We start from the raw sequence: 16342 nt of genomic DNA on the forward strand, positions 1-16342 counted from the left end.
TCCAATGTCTTTAAGTCATATCACAAAATTTGAAAAAATAAATAGTATATCAGTGAATGTTTATGCTTTGGAATTAAATCAAGTTAAGGAAAAACAATTTTACGAAGTAGTACCGGCTAGACTTACACAAAACAAGCTTGATAGACATGTAAATTTGCTTCTAATTCAGAATAAATATTTTCCAAAGTTAAATGATTACGATGCTCCTCCTAGTGACGATGAAAATATTGAAATAAAATATCATTATTGCTGGATTAAAGATATGTCTAGGTTGGTAAGTTCTCAGTTAAGTAAGAACTCAAATAAAAAATATATTTGTGATCGCTGCATGAATTATTTTTCCAGCGTGAATAAACTTGCGGAGCACGAAGAGTTCTGCAGAGACATAAACAAATGTAAAATGACTGTTCCCAAATACGATCATGTTGCTTTTAGAAATTTCACATACAAACAAACCACTCCCTTTATCATATATGCTGATTTTGAATGTCAGTTACATAATTTTACAGATTCTAATGTAAAACTGAGCAAAACAGCAAAATACCAAAAGCATGTACCTTATAGTGCAGGCTATTACTTTAAATGTGCTTACGATGACAGCTTATCATATTTTCGAAGCTACAGAGGTGAAAATTGCATGGAGTGGTTTGCAAAAGAAATGGCTGAAATATCCAAATTTGTTAATTCTAAAATAAAATCAATTGTACCTATGGTTAAAAAGCCTAGTACAAGTAAGGCAACTGCCTGTCATATTTGTGAGAAACGCTTTTTAGCTACAGATATAATTGTGGTAGATCATGATCATTTTACCGGAGAGGTAAGAGGCTTTGCACACCAAGCATGCAATTTAAACTTCAGAAAGGTGTTTATTGTGCCAGTAGCCTTCCATAATTTTAGTGGATATGACTCACATTTCATGATTATCGATTTATGCAAACATGGGCGCCTGAGCTTACTTCCTATTAATAAAGAAAAATATATTTCTTTTACTCTACATTCAGATGAGCATAAAATTAGATTAAGATTTATCGATACTATGAGATTTATGGGAGCTTCACTCGATGAATTAGCATCACTTTTAGATACTTCAGAGAAGAAGATTTTAAAACAAGAATTTTGTAGTTTAGATGATGATGCATTTAATTTATTAACTTGCAAAGGAGTATTTTGCTATGATTATGTCGATAGTTTGGAAAAATTAGAGGAAACTTCTTTACCTACAATTAGTCATTTTTATAATAAATTATGTGATGAACATATTAGCGAACAGAAGTATGCCCATGCGCAGAAAGTTTGGTCTACATTTGAATGTAAAAATTTGGGAGAGTATAGCGATTTGTACTTAAAAACAGATATTTTGCTTCTGGCTGATGTATTTGAACAATTTAGACAAAAATGTAGGGATACGTACCATTTAGATCCTGCGTGGTATTATACCATACCAGGTTATACATGGGACTGTATGCTAAGGTATACAAAATGTAGATTAGAGTTAATAAAAGATGTGGATATGATTTTGTTTATTGAAAAAGGCATAAGAGGCGGAATATCTGTATGTAGTAACCGATTTTCGGAAGCTAACAATAAGTACATGTCGACATATGACCCCACACAGCCCTCTAAATACATCATGTATTTAGATGTAAATAACCTCTATGGTTGGGCTATGAGTGAATATTTACCTTTTGGAGGATTTAAGTGGATTGAAGATGTAACCAAATTTGGTGTTGCATCTAAATCCACTAAACTTCCCAAGGGTCATATTGATATTATGTCAATTCCGAATGCTGCGAAGGAGGGCTATTTCTTTCAAGTTGACTTAGAGTATCCACTTGAATTACATAACAAACATAAAGATTTTCCATTTGCTGCCGAACACCGCATTCCTCCCGGTTCAAAACTACCAAAATTATTGCCAACTCTTTTTAATAAGTCAAAATATATTATTCATTATAGAAATTTAAAGCAGGCTTTATCCAACGGATTAATTTTAACAAAAATACATAAAGTTTTGAAATTTAATCAATCTGCATGGCTGCGGCCCTATATTGAATTAAATACTAACTTACGGACTGCATCTAAAAGCAGTTTTGAGAAAAATCTCTATAAAATGATGAACAATGCTGTGTTTGGTAAGACCATGGAGAATATAAGGAGGCATAGAACTGTAAAAATATGTAAAAATTGGAATGGAAGGTACGGAGCCAAAAACTTGATTGCAAGTATTCGGTTTCACAGTCGTACTATCTTTAGCGAAAACTTGGTGGCCATCGAACTAACCAAATCAGTAGTGTGCTTTAATAAACCTCTGTATATAGGTGCAGCAATCCTAGACATATCAAAATTATGTATGTATGATTTTCATTACTCCTTCATGCTTCCAACGATGGGAGAAGAAAATTGTGTGTTATTGTATATGGATACAGATAGCTTTATATATGAATTACAGTGTTTAGATGCATATAAGGAGGTTTTAAAGGCACACAACTCTAAATTCGATACATCTGACTATTCGGAACATAACCCGTACATGATAGAACGGTTAAATAAAAAAATCCCTGGTCTAATGAAGGATGAAGCTAATGGAAAAATTATTACGCATTTTATTGGTCTAAGATCAAAAATGTACACATTTAAATTACAAACAACTGAGGAAGAGAGAGAAAAAGAGAGAGAACGTTTAAAACTGAAACTAAATAAGGAACAAATTGATTGTGGCATTCAAAATTTAGGTATAACCAAAAAAGCAAAAGGTGTAAAATATAATGTAGTCAAAAATATAATCACATTTGAAGATTTTGAAAATTGTTTAAAAGAATACAAGATTAAAAGCACAAACCAAAGGTGTATTCGGTCATATCAACATTCAGTATTCAGCATAGAGCAAACAAAAACGGCCCTAAGTCCTTATGATGATAAACGATGTAAGGTTACAAACGAGACTATGGATAGAACAGAGACAAAAAAATATATCTAAAAGGAGAGTCTCTAATAGAAAAATGTTGCAAAATTTCAAAAGTTTGATTTGAGTAATTCGACTGAGAAAATTACATATACACAAGTTACGACTATAGCAAAGATAGATCTATGTATGAATAAAAAAATTTGGAGCCTGTCACAATACTACGAGAAACATGAGAAATAATGAATAAAAAAATCTAAGAAAAAAAGTCAGAAACGAGCCTATGGATAGACAAAAACACAAAAGATACCTAAAATGAAGGGCTCTAATAGAAAAAAGTTACAAAATTTTACTTTAAGTTTAATTAGAGTAATTCCATTGAGAAAATTATAACCTGCTGCAACGCTATGAGACACTGAAGAAATAAAAAATATATAAGAAAAAAGGTTACAAACGAGACTATGTATAGAACAGAGACAAAAAAAGATACCTAAAAAGTTTGGACATAATGAAAGAACGCCTGTGTACGAAAGATTTAGATGTTTCTCAGTAGAAACGAAAAAAAGTCCTTTTGACATGCTTTGATTTTTTATGTCATTTATTTTATTGGTTAAATTTGATTTGATACACTGACATTTTGCACCTAGGGAGAGATAATGTAAATATTGAGAGTTTACTAAAATAAGACGTTTACTAGTTTGGATATAATGAAAGAACGCATACGTGTATAATAGTATACGAAAGATTTGGATGTTTCTCTACAGAATCCCTTTTGACATGCTTTGATTTTTATGCCATTGTATTCTATTGGTTGAGGTACTTTAAGTCATGATATTTAAGGTCCTTTTGACATGTTGATCTAAAGTAATTCGACTGAGAAAATTATAAGTATACACAAGTTACGACTATAAATAAAGATAGAACTAATTGGCTTCAGGAACAAAGAAGCAAACTCTCATATATAAGAAGCAAAAAATATTGAGAAATACTAGAAAAATAAAACCGAAAAAATATATATCTAAGAGACGAATACAAAAGTATTTTAGTTTAATTTTATTAAAAAATGGCATATAACAAGGTATGAATATAAATTAAAAATCAGAATAAAGTAAAAATAGTACTTACTGCTATGTTCACTGCACTATACCAAATGTACTTAACTGCCTCGAAAACTCTAATGCAATAATATTTTCAGTGATTTTCTCGTTTTTATAGCAAAGTCCAGTAATTATATCGATGAGTCTTTAATTACTGTATTTTCTCCATCAATTAGTGTGACGTATTTTTCTCTTAAATATATATCTTTTTCCTGTTTTATATTGTGAAAATTATATATACACAAGTAAAAAATCGAACTCCCATTGGCCCAATAAAAAATCAAATACAACAGCATGTAAAAAGGCTTTAGTATTTTCAGTCCTATTGGTCCACATGATTATTTAACAGAATAAAATGACATAGAAAAATGAAATTTCCCTTCCTCGTCGATACGCCACTGCTAATATAGAAAAAATTATATTAGAAACTTTATTTAATTTTTATTTAATAGCTAAATGATATACGGAAAAATATTATAAACTTTGCTTAATAGCAAAGCAATTAGAAGGTAATTTAAAAAATACGTCACACTAATTGATGGAGAAAATACAGTAATTAAAGACTCATCGATATAATTACTGGACTTTGCTATAAAAACGAGAAAATCACTGAAAATATTATTGCATTAGAGTTTTCGAGGCAGTTAAGTACATTTGGTATATTGCAGTAAATATAGAAGTAAGTACTATTTTTACTTTATTCTGATATTTTATTTATATTCGCGCCTTGTTATATATCATTTTTTCGATAAAATTAAACTAAAATACTGGTGTGACCTTTTTTTCTCTTAAATATATATCTTTTTCCTGTTTTATTTTCTAGTAGTTCTCGATATTTTTTCGCTTCGTGACTATGTAGTTTTATTGCTCTTTGTACATTATTGTCTCTTTTTTTGTAAATACACTGCTTGTCCATCACCACTGGTGGAGGGCTCCACCACAAAACGAGAAAAAAAATGAGCAGAATGGACCTTAAATTTTTTTTAATTTCCCCAGCATCTGGGGAAAAATTGATTTTCTATCTAACTCTAATACACAGGCTCTTATGGGAGGCGCTGTTGCTAGATGTTACGAAATGCCCAGTTTGTCAGTAGATCTAGAGAAATTTTTTTGTGCGCCCATGCCGGTGGACACTACATACGTACAACTTTTATTGTCTATGCCTCTCTACGTTACGCCATTTAGGCATACCTACAACCTTTATTGTCCATGTCTCTCCTTACGTCTATGCCTCTCTACGTTAAGCCGTTTAGGCACTACAACTTAATTACACATCATTGAGTTAATTTGTAAATGCAATAAGTAACTCATAGGTATTATGCTTTCAAAAAACGCTACCAACCAATCTCCTTCATATTGGCGAGTTTCAAATGTATTTCTACAATTACACCATTATTTGCCAAAATAGTAAAATTTTTCAAATACTTTTATTATTTAAAGGTACCGTATTTTTTTGGTAATTATTAATGTTTCACATGCTCTAAGAACATTCGATACACCCCACACCTTTAACGTATCACAATCTCCAATCAGACCAATGCTAACGAGATGTTACCATCGCTTAAACACAAGTTATGTTACGGTCATAGATAAAATATAGTATGCAACTCGTAATGCTTAGATTTATGCACGTAATTGGTTTAAATAACATTATACTATATTTTATCTACGACCATAACATAATATGTTATTACCATAACGTTTATAGTATAGAACAAACAAAAATTGTGCTAAGTCCTTATGATGATAAAAGATATTACAGTATTTTTAGAATAGATTTTTATTGCAGAAGAACGTTGAAATGTCTCACAGATGTGTTACACCAGACCTATGGACTCCCGCTAATCTGCAACAAATAGCAGCCAATAAAATTTATTGGGATGTAGTTGATGCTAATACAAAGACATTTACGCTTCCAAGTGGAGAGCAACATCCTCTCCCTCAAGATGTGATTGGTATTGAACGATGGTACAGTAAGCAAGGATGTACCGCGAATTTTAAGATTCCCAAGCAAATACGATCCAGTTTAAACGTAAATTGTATAAGAGAATTAAAACTACAAATTGTGAAGAACTGTGAAAAAGTGATGTCATGCGGGTGTCGAAGATGCGAGGCTCCCTATGGATTCCCCCCAATTTACAAAAATAGCGAATACAATCCTAAGTAAATTGTCTAAGAGAATTAAACTACAAATTGCAAATATATATAAAAATTGATTTTTTGAGACGAATTATGTTCATAAGCTACTATCTCTCTTTTGTACTAAACGCATAACAATATCCACGTGCTATCTCTCTCTTTCTTGTATATATATATATTGTAAAATAGTTTGTAATATATATATATATATATATATATATATATATATATATATATATATATATATATATATATATATATATTATGGTAAATTAAAAAACTCTAAATTGGTATTTTTTTATTTATTCAAATCATTAATTACCCTAATTTTATAAAAATAAATGAACTCCCTAAGAGCATTGTTTGTCATATCATCTGGCATTATAGAACAAAAAGCATACAATATTTGCAAGAGGTTTAAACTATCTGCAGCATTTTTACAAAAATCTAAAACATTATAATAATATATAAAGGAATACCATTCGTATGAGCTGAGTGATATTCTGGTTGGTTTATATTGCATACAAATATACAAGGAATTACATAAAGGTAAAGACCAATTTTTAATTAGGAGGGTAGTTAGGGGGTTATTTTCACTGATTTTTTCATAGAGAAAAGCAGGTGCCGACCTTTTCCAATACCTCACACGTCGGACCAATAACACCGGAGATATGCTTTAGTGCCGTTTTGGCTATGCCGCCATCTTTGTTTTTTGTGTTAACGTATTCGTTACCTCCTCCCCTTTCCGATGATACCTCACACGTCACGATCGGACCAATAACAACGGAGATATGCTTTAGTGCCATTTTGGCTATGCTGCATCTTTGTTTTTTTTTTGTGTTAACGTATTCGTTACCTCCTCCCCTTTCCTATGATACCTCACATGTCACGATCGGACCAATAACAACGGAGATATGCTTTAGTGCCGTTTTGGCTATGCCGCCATCTAAAAATACTGAAATGGAATAAAAATGGCGGATTGGTGTCATCTAGCGGAAAATAACTATGGTAGATTCCATTATGGAAGATTACTTGTGACGTCAGCATCTATCTCACTCTTACTCATTGGGAAGGTACTTCTCTCTCTAACACATTGATTTCCCTATCTCTGTAGTCGTAAAAGCTTTGGTTATCTACTAACTTCAACAATTTTGACCGGTTTAGAATGCATATTTTTGAAAAAAAATACGATTAAAAAAAATTAGAATTTTTCAAATTTTCGTGAATTTCATTTTCTTTTGATAATAACTCCAAAAATACTCGATATACCTAAAAAATGGTAGAAAACAAAATTTTAGTTTTAACTTTATTCAAGCTTTTTATTTTTTTAATATCTTTTTACGACAAAAAATAACCGAGATAGAAACATTTAAATCCTAAATTTTACTGCGAGAACCATGTAACCGGGGCTCTTTCACCTTGTATTTAAGAAAAAATAAAGGATTTAGAAAATTATGTTTAATACAGTGTTATATAACTTTTACTTAGCTTTGTAATGGTTTTTGGATAAATCTCATATTTTAACATTTAACGGAGTTATTTTAAAAAAACCAATAACATTTTCTTTGAAAAAATTTTAGAGCGGAAATTTTGTATGTATACAGGTTGTGGGAACAATTAGTCGTTTGTTGTAGGAGATACGAAAAAAGTTTATTTAGGTGAGATTGAGGCATAGATAATATCAGAATTTAAATACATTTCCAAATATACAGGGCCACCCATATTGACAGGGTGAAACAAAATTATCTTTTGTTTAATGGAACACCCTGTATATTTTTACATTTTTGGATTCTCCTCTATGTTTTATTTCTTAAAATATCAGGTTTTGTGATGTTATACCAACTAGTTTAAAAGATAATTACGTTTTTATTTTCAAATTTCATAGCAATATTCACCCCTTGTATAATTGTAGTGATTTGACATCAGAAAATCAATTTATGTTCAAGTGATTTTTAATATAATCTATTATTGTTAAAAATTATTAATCTAGCAAAACGTTTAATTTTAGCTAATACAGGGTTGGTCGAAACTGAATGAGTGTTTTCTCAAAGCTTGAGAGTATGAGTTTTCTCAAACGGAGCAGCCTGTAATGCCTGTAATTAGCATTGTAATGAAATGCTATTGTATGGCACTTTATTATTTCCCACCCTGCCAGTGAGAACTGAATTTATTTTTGAAATCCCTAACTTTATGTCTTTAATTATTTTAAATATTTTAAACGATTAAAAAACAATCAAATTAAATTGAAATGAATAACCAGTGTATATCTTCCATATTTACTTCATATTTAACGTAGCCTGTACCATAACATTGCACAGATTATTATCCCTGTATAGCAACGATATACCATGAATGTGAATTCATACTTGAGAAATGTCCTATATCCAGTCTCACAAAAAAAAATGGATTCCTCAAACATAATATAAATATATGCAGACAAAATCAGCCAAAGTGATTTACGATATCTAATTAAAGGCCCTACCAAGTTGGTTTTGTTGAATATAGCATGGAATCACGACGATACTTTAGTGATAAGCGTATTTTTCGTAGTAGCTATAGTATGTTATTTTATATTATGTATTACCTATATTAAATTAGTTTTAGTATGTTTCGTTTATCTAAAAAAATGTAAAACAAACAAAAATTCTGTTTTTCTTGTAGTTGTTTTTTCGTATAGATATTGTTTTATATTGTAGTAAATTGAATTTAGTTTTAGTATGTTCCGTTTGTTTGTAGAATTATATTTAATTAGATTTGCTTTAATTACTAAAATAAATAAATTTTCAATTATATTTTATGTATTTGTGGAAAAGGAAACCTAGCATTAGCGGCCACATTTCTATAACGGCCAATTGTTTTCTATTTTTAGTGGCCGTTATTGTCAGGTTTTACTGTACCAATAATATTTTATTAAATTATGAAATATTATTTAAAGAAAAAATTTATAAACTTGATAAAAGAAAGTTTGCTTAGAATTTACTCCTCTATCTAATTATGGGGTTATTTTTAATAAAATAGTGTTCACCCATGAGGAGGGGTAACATCCACCCCCAGGATAAAAGCGCAAGTTGGTACCACATCATTTTTGTTTCTTGAGGTATCCTCTAACTACTTACCAATTTTCATGCAAATTGATGGAGGTTCAACTAAATCAGGGGTGAAAATCTTCAGTGACTGCCTTTTTGGAAATATAAAAGATTAATTTTTTTGGTGATTGTCGATTTGCTAATTTTCTGATTTTTGGTTGTTATAAGGTTTAAAAAATTAATAAAAATTATAAATCATGCACATAAATGTAAAAAAAAATATTTATTTTACTTAATTAAACGAGATTGCTTGAGCCAGAATGCTGAAATCTGCATTTTTATCATTAAAAAAAGGTGGATTTCACCCCTAAAATGCAGAAAGCGCAACTTGGTGCCATATCACTTTTGTTTCCTGAAGTATTCTCTAACTAATCAACAATTTTCATGAAAATCGATGAAGGTTCAAAGAAATCGTGGGTGAAAACATTCAGTGACTACACTTTCAGAAATATAGAAGAATAACGTTTTCGTGATTTTCGACTTGTTAATTTTCGGATTTTTGGTTGCTATAAGGTTTGAAAAATTAAAAAAAATGTAATTCATGCACATAAATATAAAAAAAATATTAATTTTTCTTAATTAAACGAGATTACTTGCGCCAAAATGCGGAAATCTGCATTTTTTACAATTTAAAAAGTAGGGGTGTATTACACCCCTAAAATGCAAAGGCGCAAGTTGATGCTATATATCTTTTATTGATTGAGGTATTCTCTAACTACTTACCGATTTTCATGAAAATCGATGAAGGTTCAACAAAATAGGAAGTGAAAACTTACAGTGACTGCACTTTCAGAAATCTAAAAAATAATTTTTAAAAAAGGGGTGTATTTCACCCCTAAAATGCAAAAAGCGCAAGTTAGCACTATGTCACCTTTGTTCCTTGAGGTATCCTTTAACTACTCACCAATTTTTATGAAAATCGATGGAGGTTCAACGAAATCTGAGGTAATAACTCATATCCACCTTCATTGACTCCACTATAATACAAATATACATTTTTAAAAAAGCAAGTAAAACAATTTTAATACAGAAGTTTCCAACCTTCTAGTTATTAATCCTAGAACACATTTTTAAGAAGAGCGCCACAACTCCAAAATTTTATGGCCTTAAATAAGATTAAACAAAGTTTAAACGTTCTAAAGTGATTTATAAAATTGTAACGGTATTCCTATGGCTTTAATAAAAAATCCATATACTTTTACCCCAAGGAACCTATTAGACTTTTGTTGTAGATACATTTACTATGAATGATTAGAAAGTAAAGATAAGCGACTATAAGCACATAATCGCCAAGAAGCAAACGGAAATTGCAATGTACCATTCAAGCTTACTGTAAAAGTACCTGAAAGTTGTCATTAGAATAAAGAAAACAGGATTTATTAATCTGATCAAAGGCAATAAATATCTAGATCGAAATGAGTTTCATTATCCTTACTGAGGTTACGTAATTCATAAGATTATACATTCTTGGGTATTAAAGTAGTGTATTGGACTAGTTATTTATTACGATTGTATGCGTACGTCGTCTCAAATTAAAAGTAAGAGTTTACATAGTGAGGGGTCTAATTGCAAAACTCACATTTTCCACTTTTTTCAAAAATGACTCTTTAATAATTGATTCCAGCTGTACATGTAGAACTGCATAATTTGTAATATAGAATGATAACCAAAACTAACAATATCCAATATTAAATCAAGTACAAAAACACGAGTCATTTTCAAAACTCACATTTTCCTCACTGGAGTCCAATCAGCGGCACGCATTTTGGTCACATGACCTATGTGTTTAAAATATTATGCGGTTGGATATTATAAAAGCTGTGCAGTAGTGAACTGCTTTTCATATTTTAGTTAGTAATTAGCATGGAATTAAAAACGATAATAAACAAAACTCACATTATCCAACATTTAATTTGAAATCTCTGCCTTATTAGGCTAGTTATACATTTTATAAGCTATTAAAAATGTTTATGTTACACTATTTACAAAAAGAATTAACAAATGAAAAATAGTTGATTTTTTTAATTTTGAAAATTTTGTTCAGTTCCTGTAAAATTTGAGAAAGTGGAGAATGTGAGTTTTGCAGTTAGACCCCTCAGATATGTGATAGGCTGTTTCTTAAGTTTTGGGGTGAAAGATTAACAGCAAAAATTTTCATCAGAGAAAATTGACTTACTATTAGTTATTTTCCAGTATCAGGAAATGTTAACTCACACTTTGTTACTGATAGACAACAATAAAAATAATGTATTTCGTACAAAATCAGTTACCTCAGTTCGTCCTTTTGCTTCCTCAAATACTTACTTTTTTGGTCCGAGCTATGGTCGATATTTTTAACAGGGGCTAAGGATGGCAGCAAAAAAATTTCACTTCACATGGTCATTTCAAAATGTGCAATATTTCTGTTCCTGAGTATATAACTAATATTTATAAAACTTTAAAAGAACCTATTGATAACATCCCTAGCGGACACCAGTTACTCTGAAGACTCTTGGCACATATTCGTATTTATCGACCCTAAAAACCCCCCGAGTAACGAGTTTTGGCTTAAATAAAAATATGTATAACGAATTTTCATAAAAATCGAGAGAAAGACCATGACAGCATCCTCACTCCAGACAACTACCATGACAGCTACCCCAGAAACTATTGCCGGAGTTATGTTCGTAGTTAACGACCTCAAAACCCACCTAGGAACAAAAATGGACTCATTGTTATGAATGTTCATCGAGTTAAAATTTGTTTAACTTGGAATATTTAAAAATGTACTTTAGAATGCATTTTTCTTATGCAGTTTTACATTTTTTCACGATGAGATACGGTCACAAATTATGTAGAGATAATTATTGTGAATTGAATGCCCAAAACCTCATTATACTCAAACTTACTTTACAGAAAATCGATAGTGCAGTGCTTCGGTTCCTGGACTATAGATAAATATTGGAATGCACAGTAAGAACCTTAAAGATTAAGTAAACCAATATAAATTTCATTTCAAATTAATTAAATATATATATCAAAAAACAATATGTGTCTAACCAGCTTTGGTTCTTTTTTTAAATAAATCATTCCGTTTCACGACCAAGACGCTTCAATAAAAGAATTATCGTATTTAACCTCAACACGGGGTACTGCCTATTAGTTAACAGCAAAACATTCACTTCAATAAATCTCACGGTACTTACAAGTTCATGTGAAAATAATGACAAATTAGGATATACCGGCAAAGCTAATCAGACTAACATAAATGACAATGCATTGATCTAGAACTAACGTTCTTCTTCTTGATGTGCCTATCCGTGACGAATGTTGGCGATCATTATGGTAATATTCACTTTATCTGTAGCAACGCGGAAAAGCTGCACAGATGTTGTGTTGAACCAGTTCCTGAGGTTCTTTAACCAGGATGTTCTTGTTCTTCCTGGACCTCGCTTTCTACATATTTTTCCTTGCAGAATGGCTTGTAGGAGGGCATATCTGGATTCATTTCACATAATGTGTCCAAAGTATTCCAACTTTCGAGATTTAATGGTGGTTAGTACTTCTCGGTTCTTGCCCATTCTTCTAAGAACCTCCTAATTTGTGGCCCGATCAGTCCATGGGATTTTAAGAATTCTCCGATATAGCCACATCTCAAATGCTTCCAATTTTCGGCGCATATCCTCGTTCAAGGTCCATTATTCAACACCATAAAAAAGGACAGAGAAGACGTAACATCTCAGCATTCTTACTTTTGTACCAAGAGAAAGGTTGTGGCTCTTGAAAAACGCCCCCATACGGTTGAAGATTAATCTAGCTTTTCCGATGCGCGCTCTTATTTCTTGGTTGTTGGTCCATTCTTCATGTATTATGGTGCCGAGGTAGTTGTAGTGCCTCACTCTTTCTACAGGGGTTTGGTTGATATAGAGTTGACCTTCTGTTATCTTTTTCTTGCTGACGATCATAAGCTTTGTTTTCTTTACGTTTATATTAAGTCCATATTCTTGACTGTAATACGTGATTTTGTCCATGAGGACTTGTAGGTCTTCTAGGTTGTCCGCAAATACTATGGTGTCATCTGCATAACTGATATTATTTAGCCGGTACCCGTTTAGTAGAATACATTTTTCAGTTTCGTGCAAAGCTTCGATAAATATTCTTTCAGAGTAAAGATTGAAAATTAGGGGGGACAAAATGCAGCCTTGCCTCACTCCACGCATGGTTTTGACATATTCGATGAGTTCACCGTCAACTCTGAGGTTTGCAGTCTGATTCCAGTAAAGGTTTCTAATTATTTTCAGATCTTGGTTGTTAATTCCTGCTTCTTTTAGTATTTGCATCATCTTGGCGTGTTGTACTCGATCAAACGCCTCCTCGTAATCAACCAGACATGCGTATACAATCTGTCGCAATTTACGTCACTGAATCTCTGAAATAAGACTTGTATTGAAAACAAAGCCTCTATCGTACCAACAGCATTTATGAACCCGAACTGGTTGGGCGAAATTTGACTTTCACCTACATAGCTTGTAAATTCTCGTATGGATTACCTTTAGGAACAATTTTAGGAGATGACTCATTAGGCTTATCGTACGGTATTCTTCGCACTTTTTGGGTCCTGGTTTTTTTGGAAGTGCAATAAACTCAGACTTCAGCCATTCTGTTGGTAGTTGTCCAGAGTTGTATCGTCAAAAATCTTCAAAAATTGCGTTAAGTAATAGTTAAACGCCCATTACAGTGCGTTACTTAGAGGGGAGGGGGTCAAAAATCTTCAAAAATCGCGTTACGTAATACTTGAACGCTCCCTCATCACAGCGAAGACAAAGGCGATACTTATAAACGCAGCTGAAAAATTAGATCAGGAAGCAAAGTAAAATATGGCTGGAGATAATACAGCATAAAACAAAATATATGACGATAGGGAAGGATGACACAACAAGTCAGAAATATCTAATAACACAGAACCACAAATTTGAAACTGTATCCACCTTTAGAGACTTGGGAGTAACAATAGTGAAATCCAGAAAAGAGGAAATAGAGGAAAGAATTCTGAAAAGCTAAAAAATATATGGAATGAATAGAAATGTGCTGAGAAACAAGACTCTAAGTAAGAAAACAAAGATGAACCTGTAATAGTCTAAGAGCTAGAGCCGAAAAATCATCGTCATAAGTAATATGGAGTTTGGCATGTGAAATGTGTCCATTGTATATTGATAATTATTACCTCTTTCAGGCTGACACCTCAGTGGATACTGGAAGTAGCAATAAGGGATTAAAGGGGAAAGTTAGTGTAGTCATTAAAGGATTTCACTTCCTATTTTGTTAAACCTTCATCGATTTGCATGAAAATTGGTAACTAGCTAGAGCATACCTAGAGATGCATCAAGTCAAACTAGTTTGATTTTACTCAACAAACTTGACTTGACTTGAAAATCAAACTTTTTGTATAAAAAGGTTTGACTTGACTTGATTTCGATATCTTTAGGTTTGACTTGAATTCAAACATCTTCAAACAGTTTGAAAAGTTTGAATATTACGCAACGTGTTTATTTTCAATTTTAAATGAGACCGCCTACGCCATTATTTGTTCACTGGCGGATCAACGGAGGGTGGGGAGGGGTAGGGGAAATTTCCCCCCTCCCAACGAGGTCCAAACAATTTTTTTTAACAAATTTCAATAAACATAGAAATGTATTGGCTGATACGATATTTAAACCGCAGACAGACAAATAAAACCCAATAAACGCGCCAGTTAGTATAATTATTAAGAAAGTTTAATGCATATTTATACATTAATTTTTTTAAAATTTAAACCCAACATTTGTAGCCTGTATCCGAAAAAAATTTAAATTGTAGATATAAAACCATATAGACCTGGATCCCGCCTACCAAAAAAAAGTTGATTAATGGCAAGCTGAAAATTCGTTAATAGCTTAACGGTGTCTAGTCAGACAAACTTTGATGTATGGGAACACTGGAACAGAACAAGTTTTAATTGTGGAAAAGGTTAAAAATTTGGAACGTCAGAATACGTAAACGTTCCATGTATTTTGTCGGACAGAACTTCCAATTGATCTGTTACAATTTCATTAAACTCTCATGCAAAAATCAGACTGGTGTTTATCACCAACTGTTCATTTTAATGAGTGGAACACGAAGAACATGTCAAATGACAGGAATCATGTTGGTTAGTAATAGCAGTCTGATTTTTGCATAAGAGTTTAATGAAAGGGTCACAAATCAATTGGATGTTCTGATTGACAAAATACATGGGACGTTTTCGTAATCTGACGTTCCAAATTTTTAAACTGTTCCACAATTAAAACTTCCCCTGTTCCAGTGTTCCCGTACATCAAAGTTTGTCCGACTAGACACCGTTAAGCTATTAACAAATTTTCAGCTTGCTATTAATCAACTTTTTTTTGGTACGTGGGATCCAGGTCTAATAACCCTATGGTTAGTTTTGAATTTTAAAGAAATACCAACGAATATACAGCAATACCAGAGAACAACGACCACTGTTCTCTGGCAATACTTAACTTTTGTATTGTGGTACATATTTTCGAGTGAACTAGCAGCTTGATACCACATGTTTTTTCGAACTGGCCCTAAGATAAATAAATGCCTTTTTTAATAAAAGAAAGTCGTAAAAATTCCAAATAAGTTTATTTTGAGCTGTCCATTGAAAAACCAAATAGTCTCATTTTATTGTAACCCTTAAGGGGATATGCGTAACATGTCGTTTATCAAAATGTTCAATGTGTTTTAAATTTATTAATTTTTTTCAAATCCTGAGAAAACTAATAAAAATTAAAAAAAATTAAACGCAGCATGAAAGATTACATTATTTCTGAGGGACGAACATCCCTGAAAACTTCTATAATGTTTATTTTAATAAGTTACAGGGGTGAACATAAAAAGGAAAATTTAGTGTTGTTATTAATTGCAAATATTTTATTCAAATCAAACTTTTTTTGATTCTAAGAGACTTTCGGCCCTCGGTAATAACGCAATCTTTCATTCTGCGTTTAAATTTTTTAAAAATACTTATTAGTTTTCTCAGGATTCGAAAAAAAAATAAATATCTACATTTAAAAGTTTTAAATTAAAACACATTGAAAATTTTGACTATTATGTGG

At 31.7% G+C, this 16342-nt stretch overlaps 1 protein-coding gene across 1 annotated transcript; it reads left to right on the forward strand.

Annotated features, from left to right (window-relative positions):
• Positions 1-400: 400 nt before the first annotated feature.
• LOC126885548 (uncharacterized) lies at positions 401-2977 on the forward strand. Its single transcript, XM_050652133.1, has one exon. It carries the CDS (start codon positions 401-403, stop codon positions 2975-2977), a length of 2577 nt encoding a protein of 858 aa, XP_050508090.1.
• Positions 2978-16342: the final 13365 nt, after the last annotated feature.

This window comes from Diabrotica virgifera, chromosome 5 (genome assembly GCF_917563875.1).
Source record: "Diabrotica virgifera virgifera chromosome 5, PGI_DIABVI_V3a".
Taxonomy (NCBI): Eukaryota; Metazoa; Arthropoda; class Insecta; order Coleoptera; family Chrysomelidae; genus Diabrotica; species Diabrotica virgifera.

Coding starts and splice junctions, on each gene's coding strand:
- LOC126885548 (XM_050652133.1), top strand. CDS start 401: ATGACTGTTCCCAAATACGATCATGTTGCTTTTAGAAATTTCACATAC.